The sequence below is a fragment of the Bison bison genome, unplaced genomic scaffold (assembly GCF_000754665.1).
Source record: "Bison bison bison isolate TAMUID 2011002044 unplaced genomic scaffold, Bison_UMD1.0 scf7180017860491, whole genome shotgun sequence".
Lineage (NCBI taxonomy): Eukaryota > Metazoa > Chordata > Mammalia > Artiodactyla > Bovidae > Bison > Bison bison.
Genome location: NW_011491063.1, coordinates 85161 through 100054, shown reverse-complemented (window position 1 = coordinate 100054; position 14894 = coordinate 85161). Strand labels below are relative to the sequence as shown.

The 14894-nt window shown below is 42.6% G+C and overlaps 1 protein-coding gene across 1 annotated transcript in view; it reads left to right on the top strand.

Annotated features, from left to right (window-relative positions):
• ATP13A5 (ATPase type 13A5) overlaps positions 1-14894 on the top strand; it is a gene marked incomplete at its 5' end in the record, with an annotated part of 96885 nt that overhangs the window by 39771 nt on the left and 42220 nt on the right. The window contains 6 exons of the mRNA XM_010832243.1: positions 372-560; positions 4367-4428; positions 6914-7064; positions 10616-10702; positions 11344-11500; positions 13826-13943. Of these exons, the coding sequence (XP_010830545.1) occupies positions 372-560; positions 4367-4428; positions 6914-7064; positions 10616-10702; positions 11344-11500; positions 13826-13943 (764 nt within the window). The remainder of the gene's footprint in view (positions 1-371; positions 561-4366; positions 4429-6913; positions 7065-10615; positions 10703-11343; positions 11501-13825; positions 13944-14894) is intronic.

The window sequence follows — 14894 nt, the reverse complement described above, 5'->3', positions numbered from 1 at the left end:
CAACAGTCAGGCCATGTGTGAACTATTACAACTCAAGTCTAGTTCCAGTGACCAGGGGTCCAGGGGGTGTGCAAATGCCTGATGGGCAAAGAAGGGGTGGCCCTCTAGGTGGACAGAAGGCTGAGTGGAGAGAATCCGGGTCAGGAAGGGCAGTAGGGTGTGGGGTGGGGGTCCAAGGTGTCATTGCCTCTGCAGTAGGTGACAATTTGTTGATTTCTCAGACTCGGCCTGGAGAATACTTAGTCCAACCAAGAGAGCTGGCTCATGATGACTATTCTGAGCTTCCAGAACTCCATTGGTGTGACAGGAGATGGAGCCAGGAAGGGTGTGTGCTTTCTGCCAGGCTAACCTGTGTGTCCCTCCCTCCCCAGGCCTCTCTACAAGACACCATGGCCATGGCCCTGCTCCTCCTCACCGTGGCGGTCCCTCCTGTGCTGCCAGCTGCCCTGACCACAGGCATCGTGTACGCACAGAGGAGGCTGAAGAAAAGGGGAATCTTCTGCATCTCCCCACAGCGAATCAATATGTGTGGGCAAATCAACCTTGTGTGCTTTGACAAAGTATGAGCTCAACTCCCCAGGTTGGAGGTTAATGATTTTGGGACGTAGCTGAGCCGGGAAGGGCCTCAGAGACTATCTAGCCCTGCACCCTCCTGGGACAGATGGGAACATGGAGGCCACGAAGGTCCCACACACGGAGCTGGTGTGAGAGCATGTTCTAGAAGCCCCCTCTCCCGAGTCCTGAGGAAGTGGTTTAGCCATCACATCAAGCATTTCTTTCCTGTAAAATTTAATATTTCCATGCCTGTTTCGGGTTTCAAAACAATCTCTTACTGTAATCACTTTTATGAATGACTGGCTTTTTACAGGCAAAAAGTAATATGAGGAACATTTCTGTTCCCTTGGTGCTTTGTCCAGAGCTTAAGGGAGCATATTCACTTCTCCTCCGCTACTTCTTTTCAGGAACTAGAAAGCAGGGGCTGTGACCTGTGTTTACACACTCTGGTCCCTCTTTTCCCCTTTGTTTCCCAGAATGTCGAGCCTCAGGACTGGGGCAGATTGTCTGTGCTTAGGGCCTGGAAAGGTGGCAGAAGGGAAGTATGTTCAGAGGAGGGGACAGCTGTTCTGGGACAGGTCCCAGGACCCCTCTCTGTGGCTCCTGTGGGGAACCAGGCAGGGCTGCAGTATCAATCACCTCACCCGGGTACCCAGTTTACCAGCTCTAAGGCAGGGGTCTGGTCTGTTCCCTACATGCCTTCACTTTGTCTTCATGAGAATAAATGATGAAGGCTTTGCTGCTTTTTAGATAACTGATGTTGGCAGAGAGCCCCATTAATGAGATGTTCCAGGCTCTTGAGAAGCCCACAAGCTAGTTGAGGAAGAAGGTAACAGGGAAACATAGATGATGAAAAGACAGTGAAATGCATGCTAAATAAGTATGAGCCAAGCACTGGGGTGTGGTTACGTGCCTCAGGTGGGAGTCACCTCTAAGCTGTGGCTTTGGCTGTCAGGCAGAATGGGCCCCAGGCTCAGCGGTGAGCAGCCCAGCAGCACGCAGATAGCAGGGCTGCCACAGGCGGGGAGCCAGACTCTGGGTGGTGAGAAAGTGGCTTTGTGGTCAGGATGCAGCTGGAACCGATGAGCCCAGCTGCTCAGGGCTTTATGTGCTCGGAGAAGATGGCTCCTTGTCCTAGACAAAGAGGAACAGAGAGCAAAGGCCAAGCTGGAGAGACACCATGATCAGACCTGACAAGTCCTGGTCCCCAGGTAGAAGTGGCATAGCTCTTACATAGTTCTTTTCTAGTTTCCTTTGACAAAGAAACCTGTAAGGTTAACTTAACAGTAGCTACCTTTTAGATTCAGGGCCAGAGAACAACTCTTGACAGCAATTCCTATTACTGACCCAGCAGCCTCACCAGTGTGTAGAATATAGGAGGGAGATTTACAAAATGTGCTCATTACATATCTGTTTCTAAAACTAATTTTTCCAGAGGTGTTCCCTTTTCTTCCTGTAGAAAGCGTTTCCCTCCACATCCTTGTGCTCCTTTGCTAGACTGTCTTAAGGATGCTTGACAGCAGACTTGGCCAGACTCCATATGTCATGATGGCATCTTATTATGCAAAGACTCATGATTGGGAATTAGTGAAATGGGACATCTAATCATGAATTTGACACTAAGTTTCTGTGTGACTTTTTAAGATAGTTGAAGTACAATTCTCTGTTTCTTTCATGTTATAAAACTCTACCACCATGATGTTAGAATAAAGCCCTCCACAATTAATTGAATTTCCATCTGGTGTTATTTCAATTTAGAAGATATTCACCACTGGGCTTCTGAGTATATTTATTCCCATATATTTCTAGTTTTACACTGGCTTCTTACAAGTTCTTTAAAACAAGTTCTCTCTCTCTTTTCTATTCAATTCAGTCTAAGCCTGGACTAGTATTCATACTAAGAAGTTTTATTTTTCTATCTTATTCACTTTAGAACAGCAACTGTAATTTAGTGCTTTTTCCATTTATGGCTAGTTTTATTGTATAAGGGTTATTTTCATGTAGAGAAATAACTTTGTTCCTTATCTATTTTTGCTACGGTATCATCTCTGTTTTCGTGTTCGAGATATTGATGTTTTAAAACATATCTAATCATCAGGAAAACATTTCAGTTTGAATTAAGTTGCTAACTCTTGCTGAAATGGAGCAACTCAAGAGACTTTGGAATCTAATCACATGGATTGGAGTCCTTATAAAATATAGGAGGTACATGAAAAAAGTAGTGTTTTGCTTTTTTCTTTTGCTGTTGTTGTTCTTGAAGGAATAACCTACACGAAGCGTGTTAGCTCTCCTTGAAGTCCAAATTAGTTAATAAAACAAACTTTCCTTGTTTCTTTAATCCAGAAGCTCAGTACAGACGTCTCTCCACATGCTTTTCACAATTCACGTAACATTTGTCTTCTGGTGGAAGTCTCCAAACAGGCTGGATTCTGTTTCTTTCTCTCCAATCTATGTGCCAATGGACCCTTGGGCTGCTCATTTCACCTTTATACTGAGACTGTCTGCACCCTAGTTGTAAGAAGAGAAAGCACTGCAGACACTTCACTGTAAAGCATGGTGCTAATGCAAATGTGCTATGATGATAACAGATATCATTTGATGGAAAACTGAAGACTTCAGTGTCTTATTTGGTGATAATTTTCAAGGAAAAAGTGTCAGAAACAAAGGTGTCAGTGTTGAAAAGGACATTCCCTATCACTTCACAATGCATTACTGATAGTTAGAGCTGAGCCAGTGGTAGCCACCTCCTTATTCTGACTGGGTGTAGACCAGGCCAAATGCCATTGGCCTATTGCATAAAGACACTAGGGTTTGTAATTAATAATTGACTGTGAAGCAATGGGCAAATTAAAAGTGCTGTGATAGCACTCAGCCCCATTTTGCTTTCTCTGCTACATTATCTGACAAATACTTTCCCCTGATGCAGCAAATCAACCCTCCCCATCATTTTCCTCTTGATCTAACAGTCTAACCCATTCCTGGGCATTAATTAATGTTTATTATGAGCACTTCACTTCTCTCTGTAGTCTCAAAGCCCTTTATCAACATTTCACTATCAATCTGGACAGTCACCATGTCAGCCATATTTTTAGGAAATAGCTGTGAACCATATAGCAGACTAGGAACTGAACAGTCTTGCAAAGAAAGAAAAAATTCTGACCTCTGCTTTGGAAAGGCAACAGGTGCCAACTGAGAAGGCAGACCTGAGCTGGTTCTTGTTGGGTTTCTATCCCCTGAACCTTTCTCATTCAGCAACAGCAGTGGTCACGGCAGTAAACAAACAAAAGGAAGCACTTGCATTTGGTAATAATTAGTGACTAGACTCAACTTAATTTTCAACATGGTCTTTTGGGAATCATTTGTCACCGGCTGAGTCCTTCCTTCAGGTGCTCTTCTCTGATTTAAAATTTGATGTTTGCCAGTAAGGGCTTGGCCAATATTTTATAATAAGTATAAATGGAGTATAACCTTTAAAAATTGTGAGTACACCTATAACTTGTAGAATATTTTACATCAACTATATGTTAATGAAATATAAAACACAAATTAAATTTTAAAAAGAATCATTGAACAAATGGAAAATAAAAATTTAAAAAGTCTGTTCTTAGAAGGAAAAAAAAGAAAACTAATGGATAGCTGAGTATCACACTTACTACAAATATAGACAATAGTGAAAAAAATTTTAATAAACATCTAATGTAAAAAGAAAGGGCTTGGGAAAGCTAAACATACTTTGGTTTCTTAGGAGCTTGGGTTTTATAGTTAAAAGCTCTAAATCTTCTGGTAAAACCCATTCTGATTTTTTTTGCAGACTGGTACTCTCACAGAAGATGGACTGGACCTCTGGGGGACTGTCCCTACTGTTGACAACTGGTAGGCACGTAATGAAGACAGTGTGTGTGGTTGGTGGGGCTGCCCTGTGACGCTCCAGTCCATCCTTCCAGTGTCGAGGGATGAATCTCACATAAAATATACATAATAGGCTGGTACTGGCTCCCCATTAATCTAACTTGTTAAATAAAATGAGTTCTAAATTCGGAATCAGAGGGGGAAAGTAGATCTTCAAACTCCACATGAAAAATGGAATAGAATAAGGTGGACAATTAGGGAGTTGAGTGAATAAAGCAAAGAGTGAAACTAGGACTGTGCTTAATTTAAAACTGCATAGGCTTCCTGGGTGGCTTGTGAGGTGGGAAATCCAGAAAGGAAGACCCCCATCTCCCCCTTCATGGAGTTCGCACTCTAGTGAGATGAAAGGTGCAAATGAACCCACCTGCAATGTACCACATGGGCTGGGAAAAGAATTAAGGCACAGATATCACAGTAGAGAAGAAGACATAATAATGATTGCTTGATAAAAGACAGTCCTGATTTTTATAACAACATAGTGGATAAAAGGTAGAAATTCATTTTGAAAATGAATAGATCAAGGAATACCACCTGGAGGAGATAACAAACAAGATGGGTTTTGAAGGGAGTATGGCTACAAATTTTACAGACAAGGTTTAAAAGCTGGCACTAGGGAGCGAAGCCAAAGCCAAAGCTCCAATATTTTGGCCACTTGACGTGAAGAGCCGACTCATTGGAAAAGACCTTGATGCTGGGAAAGATTGAAGGCAGGAGGAGAAGGGGGTGACAGAGGATGAGATGGTTGGATAGCATCACTGACTCAATGGACATGAGTTTGAGCAAACTCTGGGAGATATTGAAGGACAGGGAAACCTGGTGTGCCGCAGTTCATGGGGTCGCGAAGAATCAAATATGACTTAGCGACTCAACAACAACAACAGGGAGTGGAGAGGGCAATCACATAAACACTACCCCCCAAACAGAGCTAGAGACAAGAGGGAGTGCCCATCCTCAGAGAATGCCCCCTGCACTCCCTTCCCTGCAGGGCTGGGACCCACCCTCTCAGTCAGAGTGGAGACACTTCTGCTCTTGAGCTCTGGGTATACCACCTGGGCTCCAAACAGTGGCTGAGGCTGCTGTCACTGAAGGAGTCATGCAGGGACTCTCCAGGTTGGTGACAGGGTCCTGGGTACAGCCCTGGCACAAGGGAACAGTAGTCAGGCAGTGTGACGTTGCAGAGGATTCCTGGGCTACATGTCAGTGAACTCCCTGGGCTCCTGTTAATGTGCCTCTGCTTCTGGGTACTTGGATGCATAGATCAGGTTTTGGTCCAGACAGGCAGACCTCTACTGACCAGAGCAATGAAAGGGGAAAGGGATATTTGCAGTTTCCATTCCTTCTTTCTCTCCTTTTCCCCTAGTACTCTGAGACTTTGAGAGAAGTAGAAACCCTGGATACAGTTTTTATTCAGCTGTAAGATGGGAGGAAAGAATGTCTACCTACTGTCAAATAGGGAAATGAGTTTTTGATGCTAGATATCCATGCCAGGAGTTTTAAGAAATAGGGATGAAAGCCAAAGGGCCGACTTGTGAGAACTATTTGAATCCATGCTTGCTTTTTTTTCTTTATTGTACTTATTCATTAAATTCTGGGGCCATGCTATATAGCATGGGCTTCCCTGGTGGCTCAGATGGTAAAGAATCCTCCTGCAATGTGGGAGACCTGGGTTTGATCCCTGGGTGGGGAAAATCCCCTGGAGAAGGGCACGGCAACCCACTCCAGTATTCTTGCTTGGACAATCCCATGGACAGAGGAGCCTGGTGGACTACAGTCCATGGGTCTCAAAGAGCTGGATATGACTAAGTGACTAAGCACAGCATAGCACAGCATATGGTATCTTAGTTCCAGGACCAGAAATTGAACCCACACCCCCCGAGTTGTAAGGGTGGAATCTTAACCACCAGACTGCCAAGGAAATTCCCCATCCATGCCTGCTTTTACTTGAAGAAGAATGGAGCCAGCAGGCAGACTTCCTTTCCATCCCTGCTACCCCACTGGCCTAGAGACTTCTTGCCTGGTCATTTTCTAGAGACAGCTCTGCAATTTGCAGATGTCAGCTCTGAGCCTTCCCACAGTCTACCTTCCCACAACACCGCCACCCTGTGGGCTGGCAGCAGGCAACCTGACAAAGGGCTCTGTTTGTTGTTGTTCGGTCACTAAGCTGTGTCCAACTCTTTGCCACTCCATGAACTGCCTCATGCCAAGCTTACCTGTCCTCCACTATCTCCTGGAGTTTGCTGAAACTCATGTCCGTCAAGTCAATGATGCCCTGTCATTATACCCAAACACTCAGAATTTATCATATGAGGTTTGGGGGGAAGGGGAGCTAGTGAAGGTTTTGAGCATAGAGGTGAGGTATCAGTAAATTTTATCTCAGTAAAATTGAAGGTCAGGGTGTGCAAAATGATTTTGTTGAAGACCTTAACTTGAGAATTGTTTTCTCTACCAGTTTCCAGGAAGTCCACAGCTTTACCTCAGGCAAGGCTCTGCCCTGGGGCCCACAGTGTGCGGCCATGGCCAGTTGCCACTCTCTGATCCTCCTCGATGGGACCATCCAGGGAGATCCACTGGACCTCAAAATGTTTGAGGGCACCGCTTGGGTAAGGTGATTATTTCTTGGTTCAACTGAATGAGGAAAATGTGAAGACATATCCAGTACTCACTGGGAGTGCCTAGGCTTTCCTAACTTTGGTTGAAACCCAGAGAATCATAGCAGTATATGAATGAATGAAGGTCTGATCCTACCTGAATCTCCCAATCTCTGCTCCAAAACTCTACAAACCTTTGCAACATGATATAGGGGTCTACCACCAAATAAATTTGGGAACTGATATTTAAACAAAGATAATTTGATTTCTTGAGTATAGAATTTCTTTAATGTTAATGTATGGTGGTATATTGTGAATATTAAAGAGGGGATATAATATGCAGCATTTACTAAACCTGTTTCACCACAAAAACCTTGATAGGCCAAACCATAGCACAAACACCCTTGGAGAAACACTCATCCAAAGCAGTGGTGTAAACACAGTAGCCACTAGCCACACTGGCTATTGAGCATTGAACAGTGGGTATGCAAATTAGGAACTGATTTTTAAATTTTAAATAATTGAAATAGCCACAATTGGTTGATAGCTGCTGTATTATTAGTAGACAGTATAGGTCTTAAAAGTGTTAGTCGGCTTAGTCATGTCCCACTCTTTGCAACCCCACAGATTGTAGCCCCCAGGCTCCTCTGTCCAAGGAATTCTCCAGGCAAGAATACTGGAACGGGTTGCCATTTCCTTCTCCAGGGGACCTCCCAACCCAGCGAAAGGGTTTGACACCAGAATGGAGGCCCCTCAATCTGGGGGGTTCCATTTCCTCAGCTGAGTGTGAATGACAGCTGAAGGATATAAGGTCCTGCTGGCAACTGTCAGGACAGGATGGGGAAAGTACACTCTAGCTTTCTGACCTCAAATCCAGAACAAAGATTCTGAATCATTACCTCCTATGTGTATTTGGATAACAATGACTCACTTCTGGAGCTTTGAAACTGTGAGCCTGAGGGAGCCAGGCATTGTAAAGTGTTCAAAGAATGGAGGGTACTCATTCATTCATTCATTAGTTAATTAACCACATTGTTCTTCCCTTCAAAAAAAAAATGTTTTTTTCTAAAACTACTTACATGAAATGCAGAACAGCATTTAAACAGAGCTGTAAAGAAGTGAAAACAAACAACTGCAGGGACCTGCAGAACCCCTCGACAGAGTGTGTGCTCAGTCATGTTCTCTGACCCTTTGTGACCACAGGGACTAGAGCCCACCAGGATCCTCTGTCCATGGAATTTTCCACCAAGAATACTGGAGTGGCCTGCCATTTCCTACTCCAGGGGATCTTCCTGACTCAGGGATCCAACCCATGTCTCCTGCGTTTTCTGCATCAGCAGGCAGATTCTTTACCACCTGGGAAGCCTGAAGGACAGTCGCAAAGAGGCTAATTAAAAGATTTATTGTAGGAAAATCATGGATTTCTAGAGGCCAAAGTAATAAAAGGGGAAACCTGGCAAACAGGGAAATTTCTGATATCAGTAAGTAAAATTAGAGCATTTGCTGTGGAGAAATGCTTGATACTGCCTATTGGGAAAAAAAAAAAGCACAGCCTAAAAGTTGAGTTATGTTTTATTTGACAGACAAAACTGAGGACTTAAGCCCAAGACTTAAGCATCTCAGATAATTCTAAGAGAGTGCGCTGAAGACAGAAGAAGGGGTATGTAGCTAGGATACATGTATAGGATTTTTTGCAGCAAAGACAAGGTAGTTGGAATAAAAAAAATTACTGTTACTTAAAGAAAACCACACATTTCAAGTTAAGGAATTTAGTGCTTTATTTGTATGGGAAGATGCAAGAGTCTGGGCTCACTGAAATCTTTTCTTTGATATGCATCTCAGCTGTCTGGGGCTAGTGTCTTGTGTTTTCACATTCTGAGTCTCCTCAGGGTGCACTGTTGGAGGTAGCTGTGCCCATAGGATATTCCTCTGCCCATAGGATATTTCTCTTCCAGGGGATCTTCCCGACTCAGGGATTGAACCCATGTCTCCTGCATCCCCTGCATTACAGGAAGTTTTTACCGCTGAGCCATTAGGCATCCTGAGTCTCCTCCTAAAGGTGCACTGTAGGAAGTGGCTGCTGGCAGGCAGAGTTTCCATCCCGAGTTCCCCCAGGGTTCACCATCCAGATGGCTGTAATGTGATGGCTTGATGGCTGCAACATTCTTTGTTTGCTAATATGGAAGGCAGTATTTTTTATTTGCAATATAAAGGCAAGACAGAAATCACTTTCCTGGATCTTAATGAAGAGGAATCAGTGTAATTATTATAAGCAAACAGCACCAACATCCTTACCAGCATCGCTGGTGCTGACACAGTGAGGAGTTCCACATGGTCATTATTACTCTATATGACTCGATCCTGGTTCTAACACTGCTCCCTCTTCTCCAAAAGAGAAGGCTTCCTCTCTGTGTACAAGTGACCTACGAGTTGGGGTCTTATGTGGGGACATAAATCTTTAGTATTAGCTCTGTAAGAACTGTTTTTAAGACCAGTTGTATCCACTCCAAACAGAGCATAACAGTGCAAGATCGTTCACTGAGTTTAAAGCTGAATAAGTCTCTAGTTAAATATCTTTGGGTATTAAGAAACTTTCACTAAGCATAAGGAGGAGTGAAAATGTTCTTACAGATTCTAAGAATATTAGAAACCATAAGGAATGTCAGAATATTTTTCCAAAGAAATTGAGATTTGGAGAAACAAAGTGATGTCCCCAAGGTTGAACAAGTGGTAGAGGAGAGACCAGATGTTGTCTCTTATTTTTTGACTTCTACTATTTATATTTATCTGACTGCCTTTCCCATATTTTAGCTAAATATTGGTTCTTCAGATGGTATAACTTATAGTGCTGTAACATCCAAAGAATACAAACTATTTTCAAATATGCTTTCTAATTTGCTAGCAGCTAACTTGTAACTCTGTAGCTAACTAGTTAGGCTAGTAGCATAGACGTAGCATAAAAAGTAGTTCAAGAGTCAATCCTCTGTCATCTGGGAGCTAATGTGCTCAGGTGTAATGGAGAATAGGTCTCTACCCTCGTCCATTTATAAGACATACCTTTTAGGAAGAGCCAGTGGGCTGCGGTTAATGCTTCCTCCATCAATTATTGCTGGCTTCCCAGGTGGCTCAGAGGTAAGAATCTGCCTGCCAAAGCAGGAGATGCAGGAGACACGGGTTCAATCCCTGGATCAGGAAGATGCCCTGGGAAAGGAAATGGCAACCCACTCCAGTATTCTTGCCTGGGGAATCTCATGGACAGAGGAGCCTGGGAGGCCACAGTCCATAGGGCTTCAAAGAGGCGGACACGACTGAGCACACACACACATACACAATCAGTTACGACTGAAAATGTAATCACGATAATTCTGCTCTTTGACATTTTACAATAAGATCCTTAATATGAATCAAAAAACAGAAATTTGATAATGATGGTATTAAAATAATTGGCTTAGAAGAGGAAAAATGTAAAAGGGGTTTTGAAAAGATTAAAATGCTATGCAAATGAGGTGTTTCTTTCTTATTTTTCTCTAAGGAATCTTATGAATGTTTTCATTTGAAAGCAGATAATCGAAGATTGCAATGCAGACTACTGTGAACTTGGAATATCAGATTCAAATGTAATAATAAAGCCAGGACCAAAAGCCAGTCAGGTATAGTTTGCTTCTTTAAATTATATAAATCGTTCCCCTTAAAACTGGTGAAATTCCCCTGCCTTTTATATGTTTTTATATTCCTATTATTTTGTCTTATCCTAACTGTGTGTACTGTTGGTTTGCTCATTCCTTCATTCCTAAATTTGTTCGTTAGTTTATTCAACAAACACTCACAAAATACCTATGTATACTCAAGCTCTGTGCTAGGTGCTAAGAGATAAAGTGACTTCAAAACTAGACATGTTGTGTTCTGTGCTGGAGGAATACATGGACTGATAGAAAAATCAATACCAGTGCAAACAAATGCAATACAGTGCACCAAGTGCGAGAATAACAGCTGAAGAAAGAGCAGCAGGAGTCCAGAGGTGGGAGTGAGTAGCGTTGCTGAGAGAGAAGTACCGCAGAGAAGGTGACCTATGAGCTTGGCCTGGAAGATGATTAGGATTTCTCAGGCCCCCAGGGGAAAGGGCTTTGTAGACCAGACAACTTGATGAGATGCGGCTAGAAAAATATCAATGTTGTGACAATATACCACCTCACGTCCCTGGGCTCACTGCAGAGTAAAGATTATTTGTTGGTGTACATCTGCTAAATCTTCCTTAATAGCTTCTTAAGCTCCTCTCTCTTTGTGCACTTAGAGTCCAGTGGAAGCCATCATCGTCCTGCGTCAGTTTCCATTTTCCTCCAGCCTGCAGAGGATGTCTGTGGTTGCTCAGCTGGCGGGGGAGGATCACTTCCATGTCTACATGAAGGGAGCCCCGGAGATGCTGGCTCGGTTCTGCAGACCTGAAACAGGTACTAACTGGCACTTCCCCCTTTCAGGAGGTGAAAATACTTAAAACTCAGACAGAGAAAACCAGCCTAAATCAATGAACATGGAGGTGGTTGTTTTCTAGGTAGGTGGCAAGTGGGCCCAGCAGATCTGCTAAGGCAGAGGTGATCATTTCAAAGCAGAGAAACAGAGAGTAAATATCAGACTCTGGTCTTGCCAGAAAAGCCCAACCACACTGTGGCATTAGAGAAGGAGATGTGAAACAAGCATCGGGACAAATCAGGAAACTACACGGGGGTCAGAGGACCAGGGACGGTGAGAATGAGTAGCGTTCAGAAGGAACCAAAGAGACAGGTCTGAACACCAGACTCATTCTCCAAACAGGGATGCTCTGTCACCCACCTCCTGGGAGCTGGAACCACTTATGGTGTCTCAGATCAGTGGGAGGAGAATATAAAGACAATAAATCTTTTAGGGGAAAAAAAAGTGATTAGAGTAAATTAGGTGGTATTAGAGCAAGGTAACTGATCATTTTCACAGCAATTTCATCTTTCTGGGCCAGATTTTAAGCTGATTTGTATTGTTTCTTCATCTTATAAACATGTACTCTCTAAGCTGCAATCCAGATTTGTAAGAATATTGCTGCATTCAAATGAGTTCATTTGGATAAAATTGGCCTTTTTTTCTCCTGATTTTCATCTATATTCTCCTTACAATTGCTGATAGCCATCAGCTTGTGCATAGAATTTTAAGAATTGGCAAATGATTGCTTTCACTTCTTTCTCTACTTGGAGTTGTTTTTTAAAATAATTCCTTCTATTTTTCTGACATTGATCTTCCTCATAGCTCCCATTAACTCCATCCTTTACAGACTGTTGGTCTATAGTTGGCTGTTACTTTTTTTAGGTGTCATTTGCCACTGCTTATTTGTCTGGTCAGTCTAATTCTTCTTATTGTCCTAACTTCTGATCCTTGACATATGATAATATCATATTCAGTGATTTCTTTTTTCTTCTTGTGTTTAAGAAATAGAGTGTTAGCAGCTTCCTTGAAATAGATCACCTCCAGAATTATTGATATTTTAGAATTATAGAAAGTCTGTGCTGAGTGGGAGCATAGACATCTATAACCTCTTCATTTTATGGATGGGAAAATTGAGATGCAGAAGAGAGACTTAAAATGCCCAAGGTGAGAAAGCTAGCTGGCAGCACAGTGGAGACTAGAACCTAAGCTACTACACTTATTATGCTATTCTTTTCCCTAATATTTTTATATAACCATACATACATAAACCATACAAATTTTATAGACATATTAACCTTAGTTATGATTATCACATCGAAACACACAAAGGTTGGCACTGTGTCATCCATTATCTAAATTGGCAAACGTTTCTGCAAAGAGACAAGTAATAAATATTTTAGGCCTTGCAGGCTACACCATCTCTGGCTCAACTGCTCAACCCTGCCATTGTAACCTGAAAGCAGCCATAGGTAACAAACAAACAGGTATGGCTGTGTTCCAATAAAACTTTAATTACAAAAACAAGAATGGGATAGATTTGGCCTGCTGCTACTGCTAAGTCGCTTCAGTTGTGTCCAACTTTGTGCAACCCCAGAGACGGCAGCCCACCAGGCTCCCCCGTCCCTGGGATTCTCCAGGCAAGAACACTGGAGTGGGTTGCCATTTCCTTCTCCAATGCATGAAACTGAAAAGTGAAAGTGAAGTTGCTCAGTCGTATCTGACTCTTAGCGACCCCATGGACTATAGCCCACCAGGCTCCTCCGTCCATGGGATTTTCCAGGCAAGAGTACTGGAGTGGGGTGCCATTACCTTCTCCAGTACCTCATTTCATCTGGGTAGATGGTCCTGAGGTCTGTCTTTACTGAACTCAGCTAATGTATGTGACACCCAGTTGATGATCAGTACATCTTTGGCATTTATTTCTGTTAGATTATAAGAAAAACATACTGATGAAGTTGTTTGTGGCCTTTAACTGAAGTTATAGTGTTCCTATTTTTTAAAATATTTTTTTAATGTGCACCATTTTTAAAGTCTTTGTTGAATTTGTTACAATAGTGCTTCTGTTTCATATTTCGATTTTTTTGGTGAGCGGCATATGGGATCTTAGCTCCCTGGCCAGGGACTGAACCCACACCCTCGGCCCCAAACATTGGAAGGTGAAGTCTTAACCATTGGACCACCAGGGAAATCCCCATAGTGTTTCTATTAAAGCATTTTTATGGAGGGAAAGTTAAAACAAAGCACTGTGACTATCCAGAATTTTGTTTAGGAGTTGAGCCACCTTTAGTGGGACCTGTGCTTACCTCTCTTTTCTCTCTTGGCAGTGCCCAAGAATTTCCCAAAGGAGCTAAGAAATTATACAGTGCAAGGCTTCCGTGTCATTGCCCTTGCCCACAAAGTCTTGAAGATGGAGAAGCTTTCAGAAGTGCAAAGTTTAACCAGGTAGGGAGCTCAGAAATTGGCACCAGGGCAGGCTCTGTGTGCGTGAAGAGAATGAGCCCTGGAGATGAATGGATGGAAGCCAAATCACCAGGAAACCTCTTAGAGATGGAGAATGACTCATCTAACGCCTTGCTTTGGAGAGGGGCAACTCTGAGCCACATTGGGGAGGACTTGCTCAAGCCACAGTGCAGGCTGGTGATGAACAAGGATGGCAGTTGAGATCTCCTGACTCTCAGATGTCACTGAGTTATCTCTGACCAATGTCCCATCATCCCACTCAAAACAACCAACCCCTCTTCAACCATGGAGCATCATGTGGCTGACGGATTAGGGGTCCCCTAGAAAAATGGGGTTCAGAGAATACAGTTGTCACTTTGAATGACCTCCATAAATTTTTAGACTTGATTTCTTTCAGGAATCAGTAGTATACCCCCTCAAAGCTGTGAGTGCAAATTGAGTTCCTTATATGAAATAGAATTCAGTATTCTTTATTACATTCAAGGGGTAAGTTGTCTTCTGCAGAGGGTAATCTGTAAATTATTTTTTCTTTCTAAGTTTTGCAGTTCTTAAAGGTTGTTTTTGAATTGTTTATGACAAAAGAGTAAAGAAATACTGTGGCAAATTGAATAAGAGATCATGTACGTTACTCATCTTTGATTTTGTTTTGCTGACAGAGAGGTCCTCACTTAATACAATTTTTTAAAATTATCTGCCCATCTGCATAGATGTAATGTGTTACTATTTACAATAAGTCCATCTACTCTAATATAATCAATAATCACATCCCTTCCTTACACTGTGTCTATTTCCCCCAACTATAAGATGTGCTATTAGATGATCTCTAATGAGTCTTTCAGTCATGACATTTTAATCTTCTAAATAGAACCACAAAGCTCATTTTGAAATGGTACTCTCAGGTTTAGTATTCAAGGTGTCAGCTATTCTTGAGCA